The 19835-nt window shown below is 35.1% G+C and overlaps 1 protein-coding gene across 4 annotated transcripts in view; it reads right to left on the reverse strand.

Moving 5' to 3' along the window:
* Nucleotides 1–19835, reverse strand: part of RBMS1 (RNA binding motif single stranded interacting protein 1) — a 285859-nt gene that overhangs the window by 211077 nt on the left and 54947 nt on the right. For all 4 annotated transcript variants that reach the window (XM_053698355.1, XM_053698359.1, XM_053698354.1 and 1 more), the window contains exon 2: nucleotides 6547–6725. In XM_053698355.1, coding sequence (XP_053554330.1) covers nucleotides 6547–6725 — 179 coding nt within the window. The remainder of the gene's footprint in view (nucleotides 1–6546; nucleotides 6726–19835) is intronic.

Here is a 19835-nt window from a genome sequence, read left to right on the forward strand (position 1 = left end):
ATTTTATATGCCATTTCAATCTAGAAGAATTTGCTTATGAAAAGAACAATAAAAATTAAAGGGATTGAAAAATCTAAATTAAAATATGTGCATGGGTGCATTTATTTTTTTACAGAAACTTAAAAGAAAGGGTTAATCGCGAGGCACTGCAGTATAAATTTGTAGGTAAAGTAATTTAAAGTACATATTATTATATTTTGTCTCTATCCCAACTTGTTTCATGTCCCTTTAATTTGTGTCATACAAGCCACTGCTGACTATTTGAGGATTTGTATTTGAATACTGGTGCATGGGCCTCACAGCATATGTGCGTATGCTGCTAAAAAGAGTTATAACTGTTACTAGGAACGATTTTGCTAATAGAAGTATATTGCAATAATGCATCTATTTAAAACTGAAATGCACCTATGCACAACATATGTAATTGATAACATCATATACTCCACTTTGGACAGATCAGTAGAATTGTGAGAGTGATGGCCATAATACAACCAAGAGAGTCCTTTTCTTGCCTGATTCGGTTTACTTTATGGCAACAACAGATGTGACATTTTTGCTTCTGTTATTTGCATTAAAGGAACTTGGTCAAATTAGCCAAGTGTACAAACAAAAATAAAAGGTTTGGACTATTCTGAATCACCTAGAGCCCTTCTGTAACCCTACCATGATCCTTACGGCTCAGTAGAAATACTCCTGCTAAAAGAAAGCAGGTTCTAGAACATGAAATATAGTAGTGACCTTGCTTTGGGGAAGAAATGAACCTAATGTTTAAAGATGAGGAGTAGCAGTGACTGATTTAGAATGGTGGGAGCTGTCCTTCCCAAGGTTAAATTAGTATTACTTCCCGCAACAAGAAACGTTATTATTGCCCAGCTCTGCTTTATCATGACCTGGCCTTTTAAAGGGAAAGAAGCTGAAGGATTAATCTTCTGCTACTTTTAATTTCTTATGTATTCCCATTTTACACTTTTTTTCTGAATTTACCTGAATATTTATGCTTATATAATATATTTTATTTAGCTCCAGTGCAACTGTAGGAACCATCCAAAAGCAGCGTGATGTTGTCACAATTTATGATGATCCAAATAACAATAACTAGTGGAATAATAGGTTTCTTTAGAGAGGCATCAAGGCAGTAAACAGTTAAGTTTGACACAATCCCTTTATGTTACATTGCTGTGCATTAATCAATACTTACAATGCTGATATAGATCTAGCACAAAAGCGAGGACGTCCACTGAGATTCATTATCATTATATGTCTAAGAAATAATTTAAGGGAAATTGTAGTGTAAAATATAGATTGTTCTAATTAGGAATGGCCTGTTCATGATGGGGCAAAGGCTCACCAGCTGTTTCATGCCCAGGAGTGGCAATGTCATGTGGCTGCTGAGTGGGACTTTACCTATGAGTTTAACTCCTTTTATGAGGGTAAAACACTTTGAGCTAGATTACAAGTGGAGCGCTAAATTATTGCACTCCCACAAATGGGCAAATAATTAACCAGCGAGCTCGTGGACCGCAATGTAAATATATATGTATATGATTATATACATATATATTTATGTGTTTATATGTATATATATATATATATAGTCTTATACAAATATATTTAAAAATGCTGCCCATTGCTGCGCTACTTTTCCCCTTTTGCTGCACGAGGTTCTGATGCCGCCTCGGACAGCATCAGAACGACACTTAAATAGGAGCCTATAGAAGTGCGCTCTTGTGAGCACAATGTTTCTGCGCAATGCGAATGTGAGCTCGTGTTTGCATTACAATTAACTTGTAATACCAGCGCACATTATCGTGCACCGGTATTACAAAGTGGCACGCTAATGATATTTAGCGCTCCACAGTTACCAAGAGACACTAATGTAAAAACAGCTTGAGATTTTATTATATAAAATGTTTAGTTATGCGTGATAAAAAAAATTATATATACACTTTGATTATTTATTTTGCTCTCCCTTTCATGTCATTTAACTCTGAACATTGGGGATTTTCTAATTCTAAGATATGGAAATGCACCCTGCTGACTTTTCACGCCTAACCCTGCTACATATTTCCTCTAATTGGTTTTAACAGATAACAATTATAAAATAATGCAATTCATACTAACATAATGAAAAAGGGTGTGTGTACAAGCGCTAAGGTAATCCCCAAGCTGTATCCAAACAGAGATCCTAACCAACCTCCAAAAAATATGCACAAGTAGTAAGAAGTGAATACAGCGCCAACAAGAGGCCAAGGGATAAATATACTCACAGAGAGATAAAAGAAGATTATTTAATGAACCATGTTAAAAAGCACCAGTAATAAAAGACTATATATAAAAAATGTAAAAAGCACATATAAATAAAATTACAAATACAGGAATATCTTACAGAAGCGGCTCAAAGGGCCAAAGCTGATAATTACAATAAAACCAGAGGTAATAACAGGTGATCAGTGTGAGTGGTACACTAGAATAAGAGTGTATACTGATAAAACAGAATTAGCCTAAGTACAACTGTAGCAAGTGCATCAAGCAAAAAACTAATAAACAATAATACAAACAATAGTGTTCAAAATTAGTGTTACAAAAATAGTGTTCCAAAAAATAGAAAAATGCACTGCAGTGCAAAAAAAGGGGGGTAGCAAAATAATTGTATAGATACAATCAAATAGTGAGTGAGTGCAAATGGATATAAAAATGCTAGCTACTTAATCCACTGAGGTTAAGATATAATTAAATAAAATACACAATATGCAATAACATAAAAAATAAAATACACAATATGCAATAACATAAAAAATAAAATATAAAATATAATCCAAAAAAGTGTTCAAAAAGTTGATCAACAAATGTTAGTGAAGAACAAAAATAAGTCAATCAAAAAAAAAAAAAAAAAAATGGAAAAAATGGGTGATGAAAAGCAAGGTGAAAGTGAGGAAATTGATTCCTTCCAATGTTAGTTACTTTAACAGATCCAAATTCCTGACAGGTGCTAGGATCCAATCAGCTACTTCAGCAACCACACTCAGGAATTTGGATCTGTTAAAGTAACTAACATTGGAAGGAATCAATTTCCTCACTTTCACCTTGCTTTTCATCACCCATTTTTTCCATTTTTTTTTTTTGTTTGTTTTTTTTTTGATTGACTTATTTTTGTTCTTCACTAACATTTGTTGATCAACTTTTTGAACACTTTTTTGGATTATATTTTATATTTTATTTTTTATGTTATTGCATATTGTGTATTTTATTTTTTATGTTATTGCATATTGTGTATTTTATTTAATTATATCTTAACCTCAGTGGATTAAGTAGCTAGCATTTTTATATCCATTTGCACTCACTTACTACTTGATTGTATCTATACAATTATTTTGCTACCCCCCTTTTTTTGCACTGCAGTGCATTTTTCTATTTTTTGGAACACTATTTTTGTAACACTAATTTTGAACACTATTGTTTGTATTATTGTTTATTAGTTTTTTGCTTGATGCACTTGCTACAGTTGCACTTAGGCTAATTCTGTTTTATCAGTATACACTCTTATTCTAGTGTACCACTCACACTGATCACCTGTTATTACCTCTGGTTTTATTGTAATTATCAGCTTTGGCCCTTTGAGCCGCTTCTGTAAGATATTCCTGTATTTGTAATTTTATTTATATGTGCTTTTTACATTTTTTATATATAGTCTTTTATTACTGGTGCTTTTTAACATGGTTCATTAAATAATCTTCTTTTATCTCTCTGTGAGTATATTTATCCCTTGGCCTCTTGTTGGCGCTGTATTCACTTCTTACTACTCATACTAACATAATGGCAGTGGCTAGACTTGTCAGCTGCAGACTCAATCCCGGATAGGTTCCTCCAAATAAGGCAAATAGTGGGTGGGGGTTGGTTATTGAAAACCAACTGCATTAAACAAGATATTTATTTGTTTTAAAAATGTTTCGACTTGTCTGAATGTTATTTTAGCAAGGAAACAGAAATGTCTTAATTACAAGGCGTTTATTTCCCTGCACTCTGACCAAAGGGAGTTTTACCGCTTTGTATCTTGAAGCAGAGCAGAGATAAGTTACTTTTAAACCATATAAGCATTGGGAAAGGTCAACCAGATGAGAAACAAAGCTGTGGGTGAACAGTGCAGTTTTTCTACTCATGTCCCTTCAAATGTGTCTCTGCTATTAGTCGCACTAATAAAAAAGTTATTCTGTACTTTTTTTAAATGCATAAAAATATGGTTTGCAATCAGAAACTGGATACTATAGTAAGTCACAATTTAACTTCAAAACACAGGAGTGAGACTGGTTATTAAGAAGCCCAGAAAGAATGTATAGTTTGGTATTAACGGGACATGAAACCCACAATGTTACTTTTATAATTCAGAGGTTAGTTCATGTGTTTCATATACATAAGATTGTGCTCACGCACATGAAGTTATTCAAGAGTCAGCACTAATTGCCTGAAATGCAAGTCTGTCAAAAGATCTGAGATAAGGAGGCAGTCAGCAGAAGCTTAGATACCAGGTAATTATAGAGATTAAAGTATATTTCTATAACAGTCTTGGTTATGCAAAACTGGGGAATGGTAAATAAAGGGATTATCTATCTTTTTAAACAATAACAGGTGTGGTGTTAACTATCCCTTTAATAGAACAGTGTTGGTTATGCAAACAATAAACATTTTGAAGTTTATGTTTACGGGCACGCGATAATTAATCAGCCATTCCAAGTGGCTGGTTATTGCTACCACGAGCTTGCGGTAGCAATAAGCACTCAGAAAATTAACCAGAGATCCGATCTCTGGTTAATTTTCTAAAAGTGCCCCAAATGCCCTCAAAATAGAGGGCATTATAGTTTTATATTTAAAAAAAATAATAATTTGCTTTCTTTTTTTTTAATAAAAAACAACTGCACTAGGCAGTTTTTGGGGTCTAAAGTTAGTGGGAAAAGAAAATGCTCTGAAAAGTGCCTTTACATTGCTGTCTATGGGAACTGTGTGTTCCCTGGAACTATATATGTATTTAGTCATATACATATATATTTAAAAATATGCTGCCATTGCTGCGCTATGTACCCCTTTGCTGCACGATGTTCTGATGCAGTCACTGATGGCATTAGAACAAGGCTCCCATTTGAGCCTACGGAAGCAGGCTCTCATAAGTGCAATCCTTCCGTGCAATACGAACGCGAGGTCACGTTAGCATTGCACCTAACTTGTAATACCAGCACACATTAGCAAAAGCGATATATTGCGCTCCACCTATAATCTGGCCCTTAATCGTTCAGACATTCATAAATATATAGTTCGTTCCGCCATTTTCTGTAACTATATTGAAAAACAAATGTAAGACTAGAACATAAGTATATGGAAATTCTAGGATTTAAAGAAAAAATAAATCACACATTCACATGAAATATTGCTGCTTGTAACACTGGTTGTATATTGCCTGAGGTCTGAAAAACACACAGTTACAGCCAAAATTGTAAATTAAAGGACCAGTAAATACAGTAGCTTTGCATAATTAACAAATAAATTATAAAAAGACAATAGCACTTTGTCTGAACTTCAAATGAGTAGTAGATATGTTTCTGACAAATTTCAAAGTTTTATTTCCAATCCTCCTGTATCATGTGACAGCCATCAGCCAATCAAAAATACATACATGTATATTTTGTGAATTCCTGCACATGCTCAGTAGTAGCCGATGACTCAAAAAAGTGTAAATATAAAAAGACTGCACATTTTGTTAATGGAACTAAATTGAAAAAGTTGTTTAAAATTGCATGTTCTATCTGAATCATGAAAGTTTAATTTTGACTTGAGTGTCCCTTTAACACAAATTGCAGCTTTTTGTTGACTTAAAGGGAGAGTATACTCTAAAATAGTTTTTCCCTTAATGTGTTTACAATTGCTTTTTTTACCAACTGCAGAGTAAAAAAAATATGAAAATGATATAATATGATCTCATTACTGTATCACATTGTGTATATATACATGTTTCTTTATCTTATATCTGTCCATAAAACAATCACCAGTACTTGGAGAGAACAATGGAAAATCAACATTTTATTACCTTATCTCTGCTATATCCCACTGGGAGTGTAATTTCTTCTGCTGGCTGTGTTTTCAAAGCTTATCAATAGCTTGGACCTGCGGCCACAAACTTTCAGAATAGGTGGGGATACCACATGCTAAATCAACTATTTCAAATGCCAATATAAGGGTAAAGGAGCTACTTGTAAACAATTTAATACACTCCAGCAGATAAAGTGGATCATTGAGAACAAATTAAAGGGGAGAACATTTTTGAGTAAACTGTCCCTTTAACATTTATAAAGTGAATCCATACAAAGCCTTATCAGTATTCTAAGATTCTAAGTGTAATTTGAAATACAAATAAATAAAACCAATATGCTTTCAGGAAAAAATAAGGGTTTATGGATTTGTAATGTCAGAAATTATAATGCCCCTCCAAGTCAAAAGAAATAAAACAATATTTTGCAAACAAAATGGTTTACCAAAAAGGCGGGAATAAAAAAAACTTACGGCTGGCAAAGTTTCACTAGGTCTTGGTCTGTGGTGTTGGGAAGAAGTCCACGGATATAGAGGTTTGTTTTGCTTAACTGATCCCATCCCGAACTGCTGCTGCTGCTACTGCTGTTATTGTTGCTGCCTGTTGTGCTGGGGCTGGGAGGAGCCATAGGATGTGCAGGCACAATGGGTTGCTGAAATTCACAAAGAAAAGGGGAAAATGATAAACATATCTAAGCACAGACATTCTATATACCCATAAACAAAATCAGATTTGAGTAAAAACCAGAGCTTTTCATACACAAAATATGGCATATGTTGCCTGTAACAGCACACAGCATTGTGTGCAAATATGTCATGATCTAATTAAATAAACCGTGTCATTTTATTCACCTTTCTGTGGGGTCAACTACAATCTTTTAGAATTTTTTTTTAATGATTTTCAACATAAAATCTACATTAAAGTCTGAGGGGAGTTTTGTAGATAAATAATTTAATAGATAAATAATTTAATAGCCTGATAATCAAAACCTCTCTGCTCAGGTGAGATATTCTAAAATGATCCCTAGTGAAATTCTTAAAAGGCAGGTTTTGCTATACTTCTCCAAGGGACATTGCCTGCATTTCTGAAAGTGAAGGAAAGACAAGCCCAGAGCAAAAGAGCACTGCATGACATAACAGTTCTACTGCATTTACGCTGTGTATTTTCTATTACTTTACATTTCAGATTACGTTTTATTATATTTAAACTATGCACTTTCAAATTTGTATTTTATTTTGTCTACAACAGTGTATTTAGAATTGTGATTTTATTAATTTTGATTATGCTTTGACAGTTTCTGCGTAACTTTAACAAATTAGGATTATATTTTGTATATTTATGTGTATTACATTGCACTTTGTATATTTTCTATTTAAAATAAAACTGAAAAACTGACAACTTTAGTTTCAAAGAGAGCTTAATTATTTTATATGTACCCAATAAGCAAAGATTCCCTAGTTTGGAGAGAAATTGTAGTCAGACCTCACAGGGGCTGACATCACTACATTCTATAAGAAAATGGGCGGAACCTGGAAGTCCCAGAGAGATGAGAGATCCATTCCATAGAAAGTAATGAAGCTCTCTAGGAAACAGAATTTTACAGGGGAGAGAGAAGGTAACAAGAAAACACCTTGGCTAATATAAAGGCTTAGTTTGCATCAATTACAAATTAAACAAATGTTTTCACTACAATTTAATTTTCTTTTGCCTACAGTTTAGTATATATTAGATCAGATTCTTTAAAATTCTTACAGCATTTCACAAGACTTGTTAGAGAGATTCAGACATATACTGGGAACTCGCCTGTTCAGCCCAGGGGACTCCCCTGTCCGTCCCACATTCTGAAGGTCTGTTTTATTTTATTTTTTATTATTATTTGATCATTCAGTAAGTTCAGCCCTTAAGAAGTCTGCACTACAATTTCTCTCCAAGCAGGAGAATCTTTGACTTCAGCCCAATATTGTAATTTAGGTACCTCTCCTTAACATCTAGATCTTTGCATAGCAAGATAAATAGCTCTCAAGCAAAAATGTGCCTTTACAAAATTGTTTGATGAACCTCCCAATATTAATGAGGATGTCTTAGATAATCTTGCTAGAGAGGAGAGCTTTATCGCATCAGGCCCATAGAGAGAAGTTCTATTTGAGGACATTGGACAAATGCTTTCAGATTCACCCAGCTGAGGTCCCAAGTGAGAATCACAGACACTGTACATTGAGCATTACATGAATTTTAAATGTAATTACAGTTTACAAAATGACTGGGAACAGAGATCATAGTAGGGAACCTACATGTATAAAGATATATGTAGATTATAAAAAAAAATGAGGGGCCAAAGCAAAATCCATGCTCCCAGAGAAGTAAAATTTGCCAAATGCTGCATTGCGGAGTGGCAAACCATGATTAATGGTAATTTCAACAAATCCAAATTTAGTTCAAAGTCAAAAAGTGCATATTTTACAGGTGGTTAATTTCTTAAAGGAACAGTCTAATACAAAAAGTGCATGCTCTAATTTGTTAGAACTTGTAATTGTTTGCTCTGCTGACTTTACATAACTACGGTCTAGAATACAAATGGAGCACAAAAAAATATCAGTATCGTGAATTAACATAATAAAATGTAAGCATAAAAGACTTCACACATGCATATGATCACTTTCCAGTCCCACCCCATCATAGATACTATATATATATATATATATATATATATATATATATATATATATATATATATATATATATATATATATATACGCTGCAGAATCTGTTGGCGTCCTACAAATAACTGATAATAATAATAATATATCTCTTTAATTCTGCCACATGATGCTTTGGTTTACAATTTTAACCATCCACTTGTAATACCAGATTGAGTGTTATTTTTTGCGCAAAACCCAGTACAAGATAATACAACATACAACATCAATTGTGTTCCACTTGTATTCTAGCCCTACGTGTTTAACCATCCCCCCAAAACTAGGTAAATTCACACTTGCAGCTGTCAAACAGAACATGTCTGGTGATTAGCAGGCTGTGCATTTCCCACTCCATTGGTCACTGGCCATGTTCCAATAAGGATTCGGAAGTGGCAATGCTTGTGGCTTCCAAGGCAGATTTTACCTATGTGTTTAACCACTTTGTTATATAGTTATATCTATGTTATCCAGGACCATTAATACAAACAATACAGGCACTAACAAATTACAGCAAGTCATGTTTACATCACTTTTTAACTTTATAGTTTAGGAAAACGTTTTTTATGCACATTTTGACAGGGATACTAAACTATGACACTCTAAAACTTTACTTTGTGATTCAGATAGTGCATACCATTTAAAAAAGATTCCAATTTACGTCTATTTTAAATTTGCTTTATTCCAATGATATTCTTTGTTGAAGAGATACCTACTGTAGGTAGGCATCTGGAGCCCTACATGGCAGGAAATAGTGCTGCTATCATAGTGCTCTTGCAAATGGATAACATTCTTGCAAAACTGCTGTCATATTGTGCTCCAGAAATGGGACAGCTCCTAAGAATACATCCCTGTTTTTGAACAAAAGATACCAACAGAACAAAGAGAAATGTATAATAGAAGTAAATTAGAATGTTGTTTAAAACGGCATGCTCTATCTGAATCATGAAAAAAGTTTGGGTTTCGTATCCCTTTAAAGGAACACTAAAGTCAAAAGTAAACTTTCACGATTCAGATAGAGCAGCCAATTTTAAACAACTGTTCAATACACTCCTATTGGCTAAATGTGCACAATATCTTTATATGCACACTTTCTGAGGCACCAGCTCGTACTGAGCATGTGCAAGAATTAGGAATTTATATACAGCAGACTATTGGCAGCATTACTTTATGGGACATGTATCTTCTTTAGTCGGATAGTTGCAAATACTACTGAATATGCTTCAAAGATGTACGGATTATTTTCTGTACAATATCAAATAAAACCAACTGACAGGAACTTCAAATTAAACCCTACTAACTACTAACATGTCATTTTTGCACTACTGATGCGTTTAACCCAAACAAAGTGGTTAAAAAAAAGTCCAGTTCTAAAGTTGCAGGGAGCGCAGGAACCAGTCAATAAGCAGCAGTTGCATTACCTTGACAATCATAAGAGGAGTTAAAGGAAAAGTTAACTAAAACGTACCTCTATGCAGACTCTTAAATAACTTCAAAATTTAGTTAGACCTTCATTCATCATTTTTTTACAGCTTAACTAGTAAACAAAAAAATTCTACCTTTTAGACCGATAGCTTCTCACGCCGTAACTCTGCCTGGTTTTAAAAAAAAATGTTTTGAAATGACGAATATCTTTCTAATCATTTCTATTGGTCCCCCACTGGCATCCCAAATGACAAGTTCTACTCCCACAATTAAAAATGCAAATGCGTGTCTCACGGAAATCACAACCTGTATAGATGCGAGCTCATGAGACCCGTCACCCGCATACGCATTCTGAGTTATTCATTTTCGGATTGTCTTTTCATTGATTCAATGTGTATCACTGCGGCGCAGTGCTTCTCTATGCCTGCGCAATTTAATGAAGATTGACAAGAACGTGAACTGAGGTACACGTAAGAGCGTGTTGGACCGCTCTTATGTGCTAAGGGGTAAAAGCAGGAAATGAGAGGGTGGGTGGAGGAAGCACTTACAATGGTAATGGAATTTATATAAAAATATCTTCAAAAGACGATTTATTTATTTTTTAAAGTTAGCGACTGAGTTAATCTAGATATGATTAGTCAATGTCATTGATCTTGAACAGAAAAAAATACTTTTACTTAAGCTTGGGAGCTGTAGTGCGTGTGGCTTCAAAGCAGGACTTTGCCTACGTGTTTAATATTAACCCCCCAACGGGAGAGTTTGACAGCGAGTAGTGCAAAAGTGACATTGTCTAATGACTTACAACTTGTCATTTTTTCCACTACAATGCTTCTTTTATTGCTTTTAAAAACATCACAATCTAGTTTTGTAAAAATGTGTAGTTCACGTTTTAGCGTTACCCAACAGCCCATATTAGAAGTATACACACAGCAAGAATGATTCTTAATTATATTCACAGAAAAAAAGGTTTCATTCTATTGTTATGATACCAGCCCGTGATGCCAGAAAACAAAAACACAGCAGATTTCTTGAGTGACTCTATTCTTAGATCATTTCAGTTATCAAGACAAATGCAACATGGTGAGCTCCGAGCTTGTGTCATTTCCATTTTTAGCAAAAGTCAAAAATGTGTAATGTAGAACTGTGACTCTATAAAGGGAACAGTGGCAATGCTAAAAGGCGCTCTGTAGGTGGTTTTACATAATCCAGCAAAGAAACTGACGTGGGGTTCACTTCGGCTTGTAAAGCATTATGTAGACAAGGCTAATACATCCAAAACACTTTTTTTCAGAGTGACTATATTAGCAAAATGTTTAAACAACCGAGGCATTTCCTGTAGCATCCTAGCGTCTTTTAATCGGAGCTCAGGATTACAACCAGTTTCTAAGCTTAACATATTTACTTTCAAGTAGATTCATTTAGGAGCCATATGTCTCACTGAAGCCCGAGCAAGTCTTTTCACAGTGAAATAAATTACAGTAGCCGGTGTAGTAAATCAGAGAGAGCTTGAGAAACATAAATGACAAGTATGTCACAGATCACCAAACGGCTCCTGGACCGGAAACAGGGACCTCTAGAACCAGCTGAAACAGCTGTCCTCAGAACATCCAATGGCAGTTTATTTATCAATAAATACATAAAGACACAAATAAATCCCACACCAGAACCCCCCTTGCAACCTGGTGTTTAGCTTTGTTAACTATTTGCACCCAGACAATGTATGGTCTAGATTTAACAGTGCTTGACAAATATGTTAAAAAATTAGGAGCCAGTAAGAATATTTAGGAGCCAGGCATATTTTTAGGAGCCAGACAGTTGGATTTGTATATAGATAGATGGAGAATAACCCAAAAAGTTAGGATCCAGGGGTAAAATTCTAGGAGCCAGTGGTTCCCAGGCTCCTGGGTTTGTCGAACCCCCTGAGCACACCTCATATTGCATTAGGGTCTACTGGCATCTTCTAGAAAAGGTGTTTGAGATCCCTTTGCAGAATCAATTTGTTACTTTATTACATCATATGCCAGGGCTAGACAAACCCAGGAGCCTGGGAGCCACTGGCTCCTAGAATTTTACCCCTGGCTCCTAACTTTTTGGGTTATTATCCATATAGCTATATACAAATCCAACTGTTTGGCTCCTAAAAAATATGCCTGGCTCCTAAATATTCTTATTGGCTCCTAATTTTTTAACATATTCATCAAACACTGTCATATGCAAAGGAAATGTTGTGCAGTTTGTTTTGACAGGATTGTAGGATAATTAGGAGTCAGTCTCTGTGGCACCAAGTATCAGTCATCTCCTGTTTTAAAGTACTATCACCTGCTTACTGGTGGAGTCATTCCTTGTGTAGAAGGGCATGAACCACCTTGCTGTAGAGAATTAATGTCACATCTATCTATCTATCTATCTATCTATTGGGTACTTAAAGAGCGCAAACTAATCACCTGTGAGGGTCTCATGGCATTAAGGGAAAGCAGATAAGAGGAGGGGGAGGGGATGGGCGTTCTGTCGAAGAGCCAGGTTTTGAGGTCCTTTCTGAACTTTGTAAGGGAGGTGGATTGTCTGAGGTGCAGCAGGAGGGTGTTCCATGTCTTTGCTGCCATGTGGGAGAAGGATCTTTCACCCGCTGTGAATTTGCTGATGCGGGGGATGACTGCGAGTGCTTGGTCGGCCGATCGGAGTTGTCTGGCGGGGGAGTAGAAATTTATGCGGTGGTTGACGTAGCTTGAAGGTGATTCTCTTGTTGATGGGGAGCCAGTGAAGGTTCCTTAGGTGTTCTGTGATGTGGCATTGGCGAGGGATGTTGAGGCTGAGTCTTGTTGAGGTGTTCTGGATACGTTGGAGTCTCTTTTGGAGTTTGATGGTGAAGCCGGCGTAGAGTGCCTTGCCGTAGTCCAACCGGCCGCTGACGAGGGCGTGGGTGACTGTTTTCTTGGTTTCGGTAGGGATCCACTTGAAGATTTTTTTGTAGCAGGTGGAGAATGTGGAAGCATGTTGAGGTGATGGCATTGATTTATCAGTCCATGGAGAGTGAATGTCAATTTAGATGAATTGGTGCCCGGTTTTTAATAATCCTATTAAAAACAAGGGCACTTTAATTCATCAAAATTAACATTTCACTCGTTTTCTTCAAATACTTACCTTTCAATCTTCACAGCCGCACCAGCGATTCCCCTGGTCGTCGGAAGCCTCTTCATACGTCAGAAATGACGCAACGGTTATCCTCCAATCACGGGAAATCATGGCCTGAGGCAACGCTGTGATTGGAGGAAGCCGGATTCTTCATTTTGGACCCGTGAAGAGGGCTTGCGACGGAAGCGCTGCAGCGGCTGTAAGGATTAAAAGGTAAGTATTTGAAGAAAACGAGTGAAATGCTAATTTTGATGAATTAAAGTGCCCTTGTTTTTAATAGGATTATTAAAAACCGGGCACTGATTCATCTAAATTGACATTCACTTTAAACAACTTTCTAATTTACTTCTGTTATCTAATTTGCTTTATTTCTTGGTATTCTTTGTTACGTTATGTAAAGAACATTGGGGAAAAAAAATATTCATATTTTCATATCGGGTTAGCACTATTGAGAATTTGTGATGGCGTGGCCGGACTGTTAGCCGATGGACATTTGGCCGACAGATATTTGGCAGACAGACATTTGGCCGATGGATAATAATCTGACACACAAGTGGCTGCCAGATAACAGTCCGGCTACGAGACAGATAGATAGATAGGATAGATAAATAGATGCAATAGATAGATAGATAAATTTGATAGATTCAATAGATAGATATATAAAAAGATAGATTCGATAGATAGATAATTTAAAAGACAGGGAATTACAAGACGTGCAAGCTGACACCCATGGTTAGGTTTCCAGAGGCGGTTGCGGCGCCCGAGGCTCTGATTAGAACCGGAGTGTATCTGCCCTCGGCCGAACTCGGAACATGCTTCAGCATTCTGTCCATCGGACAGAATGTTGTCGGTCAAATGTCTGTCAGCATTTTGTCAGAGCACCATGTGATGGCGTTTATGCACGAGAGTGGGGTTTTTGCTCAAATGTTTTCTCTATTGACTTCTATGGGGGAATGTGATCTTCAACTTTTTGCGCAAGTCAGGTTACCGCTGGAGGAAAAACAGTTTTCTTTCAATTTCACAATGTAGAAGCAATGCCCAATTTTCCCCCTTCAGAATTCAGAGGTAGAGGGCTCTCTTAGACCTCTAACTCAAGATAGTTTCTGCAAACATAGGGGTATTTAAAGGCCATATATGAACCTTTTACTGTTAGCGACTCTTATTAGACTTATTTATAAATGACTTAGACTTTAAGATATTGAAAAAAGAAACAATAATACAATAAAATATACTAGGCCACACCATGCCTTATCACTTTTACATACAAATATGTGAAATGTATGTAATCTGACAGCAAAATAATAATAATTCTGTACAGTCTCTCTATGAAGAAATGGATTAAAGCAAACATTTCAAATTTAGGTAACCAAAGCAATCCTAAAGAGGTAATAAGCAAGTACTTTTTTTTCTTTATAGAAAAACAAATAAGGACTTGTCCGTATCTTTATCTGCAAGTAATAAAGCTGCTAGAGGAAGCTTACCTGCACTTGTAAAATGAATCAAGGAGGACACCTGCATTAACTGAACTATAAATCACACATTGTCTTGAAAGAGATATAAGGAATGTCATTTAAAACAAGGTAAACATGTAATGATGTATAACAGTGTTTCTCAACCGCGGTCCTCAAGTACCCCCAACAGGCCAGGTTTCCCTGATAGCTGAACTAGAGCACAGGTGAAATAATCAGCTGATGGGTGAGAGCAGGTTAGTAACCAGGGTTACTGATCAGCTGATTATTTCACCTATGCTTTTGTTTAGCTATAATGAAAACCTGGCCTATAAAATGCTAAACCGTGGCCCACGACCTTGGCCACTGGTCGCGAGACACCAGCATATCTGTCTACGGCCTTTTCTTGACAGTAAAAACATGCACACTAAATAATGAAAGGACATTGCAAAGCTTTTTCTTTTATTATTATGGTTAATTAAACATTTATTGGGGGGGGAATACAATTTTAATTTTAATATCCCTTTAATGCTTATGAAAAGGAATAGAATAACGTGATTGGGAAACGTTGGTTATATCTTTTTTTTACATCCGACTATGAGCTAAATTAACCTCCTCTGTAGCTTGTTACACATGCTATATAGCCATCAAAATAAAAATCTGTTTGGCTTGAAATTGGTTAAAAAGTTCCTGAATGTAACTGGTTATTCTAACAAAGCAGCTTGCCATAAAAGTAGAAAAGTCAATGTAGTAATTTAAGGTCCCCATATGCTTTTAGATTAACAACTCACCCAGTCTTGTCATTTTCTCAAAGTTACATGAAATCTAAAACTAGTATGACATTTTTTACTGCATCTAAAAATAGAACCACATGCAAAACTACAAATACCATTCCTGCATACTTATTAAAGGGATAGGAAAGTCAAAATTAAACTTGGATACTTCAGACAGAGCATGCAATTTTAAGACATTTTTAAATTAAAGGGCCATAATACCCAAATGTTTAAACGCTTGAAAGTGATGCAGCATAGCTGTAAAGAGCTGACTAGAAAATATCTCCTGAACATCTCTATGTAAAAAAGAAAGATATTTTACCTCAAAAGTTCCTCAGTAGCCACCTCCCATTGTAAAGGATTTCTAAGCAGCATTTTAGTGTGTCTGTCCTGAGACAGCTGAAAGGATGAGCCTCGTGAACTCTCATATTATTTCACCAATCAGGTAAAGGAAGCTTTCTATGAAATCTCATGAGAGTTAAGTCAAATCTCATGAGATCACAGTAAGAGTTCATGACCTCAGCACTGCTGATGCTGATTGGATGCTGTTCATTTCTTCATTTTTTTTTTTTATTTTTACCTGCAGCTGGGAGCAGCCGAGTATAACTTTTTACACAGAACTTACGCTGCTGAGCCGAGGAGATTGTGAGGTAAAATATCTTCCTTTTTTACATAGAGATGCTCAGGTGATATTTTCCGGTCAACTTTTTACAGTTATACTGCATCAGTTTCAAGTGATTTAGCATATGAGTATTATGTCCCTTTAACTTCTATTTTACTTTGTTCTTTAGATATCCTTTGTTAATATATATATATATATATATATATATATATATATATATATATATATATATATATATATATATATATATACATACATATATATATATATATATATATATATATATATATATATATACATATACATATCTACACTACTGGGAACTAGCTGGTGATTGGTGGCTATATACATTTGTCTCTTGACATCGATTTGCCAGATATGTTCAGTTATCTCGCCGTACTGCATCACTGCTCAGGTGCTGACTTTAACTAAATGTGTTTAATCAATATACAGGGCTTACATACTTAGTTATATACAAGTGACAGACCAATAATAAAAATCCTTTAACATTTTAGACCATTTTATATTTGCACTTCCCTATCCCTTTATAGACACCAAGATGTCATGCACCCAAACAGTGCATATATGGATGGGACTGGACACTACTAGGTCACATAAATATTATAATTTACCAAGTTTGATGCTTAAAAAGGATTGGAATGCACACACACATTATATTAAAGGGACAGTCTACAATAGAATTTTTATTGTTTTAAAAGATAGATAATCCCTTTATTACTCATTCCCCAGTTTTGCATAACAAACGTTATATTAATATACTTTTTACCTCTGTGATTACCTTATATCAAAGCCTCTGCAGACTGCCCCTGATCACGACTATATGTATTATCTATTGACTTGCATGTTAGCCATTTAGTACTGTGTTGTGCTAAATCTTAAATAACTCCTTGGGCGTGAGCACAATGTTATCTATATGGCCCACATGAACTAACACTCTCCTGTTGTGAAAAGCAAATAAAAAAGCTGTCTATAGTGGATTAGAAACAGGCAGAAATTTAGATGTTTAAATATTATAAAGTGTATTCATGTAACAATGTTGGTTGTGCAATGCTGGGGAGTGGGTAGTAAAGGCATTTTCTTTTTAAACAATGACAATTTTAGTGTAGACTGTCCCTTTAATCGGTGTAAAATATATATATTTTAGAGACAAATAGGTAAACAAGGTCTGGTGGTTAAGGATTACAATTCCCAAAAATTACATGTTCTGACAAATATGTTTTTTATGTGTTTTTCCCCCACTATAATGGCCCTTTAAAAAATAGGGCACAATATAGTAAAACTATTCCCAGGAATCAAAGGACAAAACAAAAATATGAATCCCTCTGAAGTAAAATAGATCAAAGATGAGAAGCATTTCTTATCATACAAATCATGGAAGCACATGTCCATGGAAAATACAATACACTATGAACGTTAATTGCAAAACGGTAGATTTACAGACTTTTTTTTTCAAGTTCAATTTAAACAAAAAAAAAAAAAAAAAATCACTCTAGAGTTTATCTGACCTATAAGTCAACTTTTAGTTCTCAAGTTTACTTTGAAAATCAAAAATATTGTTTAGTAAGGCAGCTACTCAATTTATAGCGGTTTATTGGGATTTAAAAATAATTTTAGTGTATGGAATCCCTGATAGCAGAACAAATGTTGGTATAATGTATTTTTGATCCATTAAAGTAATTAAAGAACTGTTACATTTTAATGTATTACACAGTGATGGTTGGGTTTTATATACATTTTCATCCTCACATTAAAAGGGGCAGTCTACTTGAAAATGTTCATGGTTTAAAAAGATAGACAATCCCTTTATTACCCATTCCCCAGTTTTGCATAACCAACATGGTTATATTCATACACTTTTTACCTCTGTGATTATCTTGTATCTAAGCCTCTGCAGACTGCCCCATTATCTCAGTGTATTTTACAAACTTGCATTTTAACCAATCAATAATGACTCATAAATAACTCCACCGGAGTGAGCATAATGTTATTTATATGCCACACATGAGCTAGCACTGTCTGCTGTGAAAAACTGTCAAAATGCACTAAGATTATAAGGTGGCCTTCAAGGACTTAGAAATTACAGCATATAAGCCTACCTAGCTTTAGCTTTCAACAAAGAATACCAAGAGAACAAAACAATCATGAAAGCTTAATTTTGACGTCCCTTTAATAAAGGATGCTATTTCAATACAGTTTTATTAGTTTTATTCACAATCATTCACAACAAAAAGATTGGTTTGTTCAAAATTTACTGAGAGTTTTTTTGGCAATATTTCATTAGCCAAACACAGACAATTACATAACCAAAACCAAAATGTACACACATTCTAGATTATAAAAATTCACTACAGTTAGGCAAGTCACTGCTGTGCAGGGTGGATAAAAATCATTTTTTTAAATATGATTTTTTTTAAATAAAATGCTTTTTCAGGAAAAAAAAAATCTATCTAAAGATAGTTTCTATTTAAGATATATTATAATCCAAAGGTTATTCATCCTGAGAGATAGGGGCCGAATTATCATTGTGCGAGCGGACATGATCCGATATTGCATACGCTCTCGGCATTTATCATTGCACCAGCAGTTCTTGTGATCTGCTGGTGCAATGCTGCCTCCTGCAGATTCGCGACCAATCGGCCAAAGCAGGGGGTGTCAATCAATCCAATCGTTGATTTCTGGCGATGTCTGAAACCATACGGAGCTTGATAAACATGCCCCATAGATTTGTTTTTAATTATATAGCAAGAAGCTGAATATTCATGGCGGTAATGTTTTTTTTGCTTTTTTTTTTGGTAAATTAATTCTATTAGTCCATTCACAATGTCATGATCTCCCAAAGATTTCTGTCAGATTATTTTGGACACTTTCTCTAGCTATTGTGTCATTATACACTCGTTTTTTCTTTGCATAATGTTTTGTACATGATCTATTTATATAGCCCATCAATTTTTTTTTTTAATGGATAGTTTTGCTTAATTTTAAATAAAATTGCTCTGATTTTCAGACTCTTTACCAAGCCCCAAGGTTTTAGGAGAATATCGACGTATACCTACTCCAGCTTGCTTCTGTTTGTGTAAAGGTACTTTTCATATGCAAAGGAAGGGGGAGGGGGGGGTCTGATATTTCACACTTGCAGTGGGTGTTCCAGTAACCTTTTAAACAGAACTAAACTGTAAGCTTCTAAGTAAGTTTTTAAATGGTTTTATACTGCATTTATATATCAGTATCTGTGCATATTATTCTTTATAGTAGTATCTATTACATGCAGTTAAATTAAAATTGGTGTATACTGTCCCTTTAAACAGAGTAACGGACATAATCATGAAAGATAAATTTTGGGTTTCAGATAGAGCATACAATTTTTCAGATTTCAGATTTACTTCTATTATCAGATTTGCTTCATTCTCTTGGAATCCTTTGTTGAAAGAGAGCAATGCTCTACTGGGGTCTAGCTGAATAAAGTGGATGAGACAGTGACAAGCAGCTAGCTTACAGTAGTGCATTGCTTCTGAGCCTACCTATACAAGCTTTTAAATAATGGATACCAAGAGAACAAAGTAAATTAGGTAAGAGAAGGCAATTGTAAAACTGCATGTTCTTTCTGAATCATGAAAGTTTAATTTAGACTTCACTGTCCCTTTAATGCCA

This window comes from Bombina bombina, chromosome 1 (assembly GCF_027579735.1).
Source record: "Bombina bombina isolate aBomBom1 chromosome 1, aBomBom1.pri, whole genome shotgun sequence".
In the NCBI taxonomy this organism is placed as follows: domain Eukaryota; kingdom Metazoa; phylum Chordata; class Amphibia; order Anura; family Bombinatoridae; genus Bombina; species Bombina bombina.